At 54.2% G+C, this 7,936-nt stretch overlaps 1 protein-coding gene and 1 long non-coding RNA gene across 2 annotated transcripts; both read left to right on the top strand.

Annotated features, from left to right (window-relative positions):
- Positions 1 to 251: 251 nt before the first annotated feature.
- Positions 252 to 2,085, top strand: LOC144727504 (uncharacterized; the record flags this gene model as incomplete). Its single annotated transcript, XM_078606380.1, has 3 exons — positions 252 to 410; positions 690 to 790; positions 1,045 to 2,085. Coding segments are annotated over exons 1-3 (1,200 nt in total), but the record flags the coding sequence as incomplete, so codon positions are not given.
- A 1-nt stretch (position 2,086) lies between these two features.
- Positions 2,087 to 5,216, top strand: LOC144727311 (uncharacterized). Its single transcript, XR_013587363.1, has 2 exons — positions 2,087 to 4,529; positions 4,764 to 5,216. It is a non-coding gene; the product is annotated as an uncharacterized LOC144727311 (long non-coding RNA).
- Positions 5,217 to 7,936: the final 2,720 nt, after the last annotated feature.

The following is a 7,936-nucleotide window of genomic DNA, read 5'->3' as shown; positions in this document are numbered from 1 at the left end:
GGAGGTGGGCATGGGTAGGGGGGTGGTGTAGGTGGGGATGGTTTCTGATCCATCAGCGTTGCCGAGTGAATGAGCCCCACCTGAGCAAGTGCCTGCCGCGCCACTCATTGAGGCGCTCGACTCGTTGGTCGCGCCATTAAGCACCACGACGCACGCACCGGGATGGTCGCGCGCCCCAATGCGCCATTCACTCCTCGCGCTCATTGGCCGCGAGTTTATTGGGCACGTGGCTCCAATCATCACCCCCCCAAAAGCCCGCACCTCGCTGGGTATAAAGCAGAGATGTGGCGAGGAGGTGTGAGGGACACAGATTCGCTTTTTCCAGCCTCATCGCTAGCAACACTACGAAAAGATGCAGTCATCGGCGAGTCTCATGCTGGTGGGCGCGGTGCTGATGGCGCTGGGAGGCTGTGAGTACTCGCGCTGCTGCCAGGCACCCAGGGATCGATTTGGATCGAAGGGGGCTCGAGGCTACGATGGTTTTAGAGACCCATTTTGGTTATTTTACTTCCTCCCCTTTTATTGTTCACCACCAACCGTCCCCGATGCCGACTCCATTACCATTGTTCTACAGTGGCTACTTGCGTGCATTTTTGTGCCATTTCTCCTACCAACAACGAATGCGATCGTACTAGTTCGCGAATCCATGGGCTTTGATTTACCATCGCCCATTCCCACCCCGATCCCAGGGACCACGAGGGGCTGCGTAGACGCCGCGACGATTCGTGGTGACCCAGGAGCGTGGCGGCAGGCGGCCCAGTCCGGGGAGATCTCGAAACTGAACCTGGCTGTGAGTAACGCATCGTGTGACAAACGATTCGGAAAGCTCGGTGGAATTCTGTGGTGCATCTGCCGGTCGCCTTGGTCTGTTAAAAACTACAATCTTGTTATGAGTGTAAGCGATTCTCTCTGCCAGGACTGGCCGAAATATGCATCTGACATGCCACGGGTGAGTGCAGCTAAATTAGTAGGGAATGGCAGTGTTGTGGGAAGCTGCGTCTTGACTCCTGATGACCCGCGTCCTGTCCCCTGACCCTATGCCAGGTCCGGCACCACGTTCAAAACGAAGCTGCCGACTTGCTAACTGGAGACGAAACTGCGACATCCGCGGCGCCGGCCACGGAGGAGCCCAAGACGCTGGAGCCGGCCACGGAGGAGCCCAAGACGCTGGAGCCGGCCACGGAGGAGCCCAAGACGCTGGAGCCGGCCACGGAGGAGCCCAAGACGCTGGAGCCGGCCACGGAGGAGCCCAAGACGCTGGAGCCGGCCACGGAGGAGCCCAAGACGCTGGAGCCGGCCACGGAGGCGCCCAAGACGCTGGAGCCGGCCACGGAGGAGCCCAAGACGCTGGAGCCGGCCACGGAGGAGCCCAAGACGCTGGAGCCGGCCACGGAGGAGCCCAAGACGCTGGAGCCGGCCACGGAGGAGCCCAAGACGCTGGAGCCGGCCACGGAGGAGCCCAAGACGCTGGAGCCGGCCACGGAGGAGCCCAAGACGCTGGAGCCGGCCACGGAGGAGCCCAAGACGCTGGAGCCGGCCACGGAGGAGCCCAAGACGCTGGAGCCGGCCACGGAGGAGCCCAAGACGCTGGAGCCGGCCACGGAGGAGCCCAAGACGCTGGAGCCGGCCACGGAGGAGCCCAAGACGCTGGAGCCGGCCACGGAGGAGCCCAAGACGCTGGAGCCGGCCACGGAGGAGCCCAAGACGCTGGAGCCGGCCACGGAGGAGCCCAAGACGCTGGAGCCGGCCACGGAGGAGCCCAAGACGCTGGAGCCGGCCACGGAGGAGCCCAAGACGCTGGAGCCGGCCACGGAGGAGCCCAAGACGCTGGAGCCGGCCACGGAGGAGCCCAAGACGCTGGAGCCGGCCACGGAGGAGCCCAAGACGCTGGAGCCGGCCACGGAGGAGCCCAAGACGCTGGAGCCGGCCACGGAGGAGCCCAAGACGCTGGAGCCGGCCACGGAGGAGCCCAAGACGCTGGAGCCGGCCACGGAGGAGCCCAAGACGCTGGAGCCGGCCACGGAGGAGCCCAAGACGCTGGAGCCGGCCACGGAGGAGCCCAAGACGCTGGAGCCGGCCACGGAGGAGCCCAAGACGCTGGAGCCGGCCACGGAGGAGCCCAAGACGCTGGAGCCGGCCACGGAGGAGCCCAAGACGCTGGAGCCGGCCACGGAGGAGCCCAAGTAACGCCATTGCAGCTTTTCTGACGCCGGCGGCTGTTGGAAGCTCCTTCTCCGGGTCGCACGTGGGGCCAAATATCCCTTTTGGAGCCGCTTCAGCCGCTCGTTAATTCCGACGCTCTGGGCATCCCTAATCCCGCTCATCTGTTCCAATTGCTCAAGGATGATCTTTACTTGCTGCTCCGTCCCGGTTCGTCGTTTAACTTGCGCGAGTTGCACCACCCCCGCCCTCCAACGTGCAAGGTTGTATTGTGAACCGTGAAGCGGTTGCCAAGCCATAAGCTGTTCTATCCACTGGGGGATTTGAGGCTTTTCCAATGAGGTCATTGGTCTCATGGTGCCACAATGTATCCTTGGATTTGAGGAGCGTGGTGGCCGTCACACCATGGGGTTCATGGACGTGGCTCGTGCGAAGTTAGTAGCGGTCGATTGACGCACGTGCTCTCGGAGTCGAGGTGGAACGTCCCTATTTTACTGGGGGGGACCAATTGGCGATATCGCTGTGGCCCTTGACCAGACACTGCGTGTGTAACGGCCTGAGCGTGAGCACGGCTGGCTGCATCGGTCGGTGTAGACTGTAGACCCTCTGTGGGGGACGTCCATTGAGCAACCTGACCACAGAACCACAGCAAGAGCCGACTGTCGCAAACTTACCCCCTAGATATACCTTGAGCTGTTCTTGACTCGTCGGAATGTATAGATTTCCCCCCCCCCCCCCCTGCAGGCAGCCCCCAAATCGATTTTGTTCAGGAGAGATTTTCTGCGAGATGTAATGAGTCTGCCTCGCGCAGAGAGAGTGCCCTCGTCCATGGGGAGTGGCCGTGTAGCGGTTATCGCGCTATGAAAGCGATGGCCAGAGTTTGAATCTTGCTCGCAGTCAACGCCAGTGACAATTGTCACTCTTAAGCCTACCTAGGTCTATTCGGCCTCAAGTGAATCCTGAGTACGGTGTAAACATTGGGGAGGCAAAGGTGGTCAGGCATGGTGCTCGCGACCCACCCCCTCGTGTACTGTTCCGACTAAGTGCTCCTAAGGTCTTTGCGTGTGTGGGGGGAGTGGCAGTGCAATGATTAGCATGCTGTGCTACCGAACTGGCGACCAAAATTAAATTCCCGCTTACGATCAACCCCCAGTTAAAATTATCTGACTGTAACCCGTGCCTCCCCTAGGTCGACTTGTGAACAACAACATCATGCAATCAATAACTGGGCAATGCTGCGGACGTCGGTGGATAATACCCTGAGTGAATAGTTTACTTGTTTTATAACCACCTTTAATGCGTTTTGTCTGCTATTGATGAGATGCTATCCACAGATGAAACGGCGCAAATCACGTTGTTCCAATCACAAGACCACAACACTGCCAAGGTCAATGTCGGGCAGCTGTTGAAGGCGTACGGAATTAAAATGTTGACAAGCAACCGAGAGCGGGACTGAGTGCTTTTGAAACATCGAACTTGATCTTGAAAATCACATACCAATGTGCGCAAGGAAGACCGTTAGAACATTTTCAGTACGCTATATACTGCCGACTCTTACACGTGACTACGATTGACATTTACAAAAAATAAGAAAAGTGCGCAAAGAGAAATGGAAATTCACGATTGAAATTACATTGAAAGACAGGAGCACGTTAACAGACAGTGTCGTGACATCATTGAAGCTGTTAATGTAAGTGGACTTGGGCAGGAGACGGTCGCACCAACACGCAGGAGGCACAGACCCAGGCCACCCCTCAGTCCGTCTCCTTGTTGGGATAAACCTCCCCGCTCCCCTTCGGCGCTCCATTCGGACGATCCCAATGCATATTGGAGGGGTAGTGGGGGTGGATCGGCGGTGGTGGAGTGGGGGATTGATGGGTGGGGGTGATGGAGGTGCGGATGAATTCTCATCCATCAGCGCTGCTGAGTGAATGAGCGCCACCTGAGCACTTGCCTCGTTGGTTGCGTGCGCTCTGCGGACCATTAAGCATCGCGACGTTCGCACGCTTCGCGCTCATTGGTCCTTCGCTTAATGGGCACGTGGCTCCAATCACCCCCCCCCCCCCCCACATACGAGCCTTGCTGGGTATAAAGCGGAGGTGCAACGAGGAGGTTTGAGCGACACAGAACTGTGTGGTTTTTTTCTCATCGCCAGAATCAATACGAGAAGATGGAGTCTTGGGCGCGTCTCATGGTGCTGGGCGCGGTGCTGATGACGCTGGGAGCCTAAGTTGTCGCTCCACTGGCGAAATGTTAATTACCTCGCCTAGTATACAGGCGATCATGAGTTCGATCCCAACACTGACGCTTGTATCTTGGAGTATGCATCTTCTCCCCATGTTCCCGTTGATTTTTCTCCGTATCCTTCGGTGAGTTTCCTTCGTTCAGTCACATGCGTTTTGGCATATGTGACTGCTAATAAATGTCTACGTAACAAGCCACTTGGTTGCACTTTAATTTGTAGGCACATCTGTTCTGAAAGAGCTATATAGCTCCGTGGGCCTTTGCCTGTTTAAACAAAATGGTCTTCATTAATTTAGCTTGTGCCATGCAACGCCTAAATAAGTTTACATCAACTGGTAATAATCTTCGCTTTTTGCAAGGTGCGTTCCATCCGCGGATCCCACCAACGCGCCCCGTCTATGTAAAGCCGGGAATAAACAGACCGAGGTGAAACGGCCGCGGAGCCGGCGAACATTCGGAACAATCGGAACGCCTCCGGTTGGCTGCTGTCGGAGCTACTGCTCTCCACGAGCTCGTGGTGGGAGCGAGGTTGCATGACGAACATCCGATCGCGAGTGTCCAGAGCTCTCCCCAGCGTCTCCACGACGAGCCCAGATCCCTTCCCCTTCCCCTATTGTGCATGCACGGGCACCGCGTCGGCCACGAACGTAAGTGGCTCACCCGTGAACTCGCACGCGGAGGAACCCTCCTGGAACCCTCCTGGAACCCCTTTTTGAAGCCGCTTCAGCCGCGAGTTGAATCGGTGTGACTCTGTGCGCACCCCTACTCCTCCCTTTGCCACAACTGCTCTAATAAAGATGACATTGGCTTGATGCTGTGTCCTGTTTCGTGGTTAAACCTGAGTGCCAGGTCGTTGCATTGGCAGCTTTAAAAAAAAAACACATCCGCTGTTGCTGCTGGCTCTCGTGTTAACACGTGTGGGTGGACGTCTACTCGAGACGAGGAATGGTGGTACACTGCACAGATGAGGTAACCTACTCCATGTAGGTTACTAACCCTTTGGATATGCTCTATCCACTGCTAGGTAAAAGCTTTTTCCAAGCAGGAACTGGTGGCCTCTGCACCCCTTGCATGGCTGGGCTTGGCGTGAGGGATGTCGGCGGTCTGTGGACATGGCGCTCGTTTCATGTTTAGGGGCCATCCATTTAGTACGTACGCATGGAGGGGAGGGGGTTGACCCAAATGCGTACGCTTGCGTATGGGGGGGTCTACTGAAAATGTACGTACGCATCGGAAACGGGGGGGGGGGGTGAAGCCTCGATAATAATTTGTCTACATTGGCCTTCAAATTCGTTAGTCCGACGGTGGACTATCTGTTTGCTTAAACACGTTAATATTATTAATCATTGGTCGTTTCTGCGTGGATTAAATATCGGCCGTTGTATAGGATTCGGGTCGGGGGGTGGGGTGTAAAAAGTACGCGTGCATACAGGGAGGTTGGGGGTCAAGTTTTGACATATTTTTACATACCTACTAGCAGAAGTACCTGGCGTTGCCCGGGTGAAAAATATATTTCTTAATAACCTTACATATATACACAGATTTCATTGTTATGTAATGTTTGAAAGTTTTCAGAAGATTTTAAATGTATTTCCCCCCCGGGCAACGCTGGGTATATCGAGTTTATACCACAAAGTCGTCGCTTGACACGGGTGGGGTGTCGAGGCCTAGTACCGTGCAGAGCCTCCGGCCTCGCCTAGATTGCCCATCCGGCTGAGGCTGGGTACTGGGGCCGTTACCCCCCCCTCCCCGCGCTACAATAATACTGTCTAATCGCTATAATTTTATTATCTACCGACCCTATAATAGTAATTGCACACATTGGGGTGGGGGGAGTGAAGAGGACGTGAAACTTTGATGAATTTACATCAGAGTCGCGTATTAATGCGTGCGCATATTTTTAACGGGAATTAAAAATGGCGTCCACCCCGCAGCGAATGCGTCGCTACCCGTTGCCAGGAGCAACCGCCGTGGTCCGCGCCGGTCGTCCAATGAAACTGCGTATGGTCCGGCGACACAGACAGACAGACAGACACACACACAGACAGATTTGCGATTTTATATATATAGACTAGCAGAAGTACCCGGCGTTGCCCGGGTGAAAAATATATTTCTTAATAACCTTACATATATACACAGATGGGCTGCTACCCCTGCCCCCCCCCCCCCCAGCCACGATCTCCTCGGCCGCTGTGCAGTAATATGTACGGCCTATAGTGTGGTGGGGTGTCGAGGCCTAGTACCGTGCAGAGCCTCCGGCCTCGCCTAAATTGCCCACCCGGCTGAGGCTGGGTACTGGGGCCGTTACCCCCCCCCCCCCCCCCGCGCTACAATAATACTATCTAATCGCTATAATTTTATTATCTACCGACCCTATAATAGTAATTGCACACATTGGGGTGGGGGGGGGAGTGAAGAGGACGTGAAACTTTGATGAATTACCTCAGAGTCGCGTGTTAATGCGTGCGCATATTTTTAACGAGAATTAAAAATGGCGTCCACCCCGCAGCGAATGCGTAGCTACCCGTTGCCAGGGGCAACCGCCGTGGAAAACCAAACGGACCAATCGTGTCTCGCAAATCCCTCACATTTCGTCCAATGAAACTGCGTATGGTCCGGCGACACACAGACAGACAGACACACACACAGACAGACAGACAGATTTGCGATTTTATATTTATAGATTAGATGGATGGCCGGACAGCTGTTGAAGTCAAACTTCCACGGAGAATCTTGACTCTGTGCTTGGCGTGTGCCGAAGCCGCCGGGAAAGAGGCCTGCCAGCTCTGCACCAAACGCCACTGCACTCGGGGTGGCAATTTAGTCTGCACGATGGGATTGAGTGAACGTTATTTTACTTCCCTCAATTTGCACGTAGTGTTTGGTTGAACTACAAAGGGCACGCCGCTAAATCTGTCTGAGGTGTGGCTTTCGGTGAACATGAAGCAGTTTTTGGAGCCATACTCTTAGGTTTTTTTCGGTAAAGTCACGTAGGTAAAAATTAAAATAAATAATAAAAATAATAGAAATAATAATAGAAATAAAATAATAAATCACGACGTTTTCGGAGGCAACACAAGTCTCCGTCATCAGGTGGGATCGTCACAGCTAAATTTACGGTCCCAACTGATGACGGAGACTTGTGTTGCCTCCGAAACGTCGTGATTTATTATTTTATTTCTATTATTATTTCTATTATTTTTATTATTTATTTTTATTTTTACCTACGTGCCTTTACCGAAAAAACCTAAGAGTATGAATCCTTGCAGTCACGAAAGCTTCAAATCTAGAATCAGTTTTTGGAGCGTTTCAGAACCTGAGGGTGTATTTTGAAGTTAATTTTGGTCCTTTCTGCGCAGTGTTTAATACATGTTGGCACTTTGGCCTCCTTTACTGCACGTCTGAATAAGAGCTTTAAAGCCCTTCGGATTCCTCCAGTATAAATATTCTGATTTGAGCTTAATTCTATTTTGAACCGTTCTGAGTTGCGTTTGCAATACTGTGAAAATAAGGTCCGTGCTCTCAACGCCTC

This window comes from Lampetra planeri, chromosome 25 (genome assembly GCF_965212315.1).
Source record: "Lampetra planeri chromosome 25, kcLamPlan1.2.h2, whole genome shotgun sequence".
Classification (NCBI taxonomy): Eukaryota; Metazoa; Chordata; class Hyperoartia; order Petromyzontiformes; family Petromyzontidae; genus Lampetra; species Lampetra planeri.
This window is presented reverse-complemented; position numbering and strand designations above follow the sequence as displayed.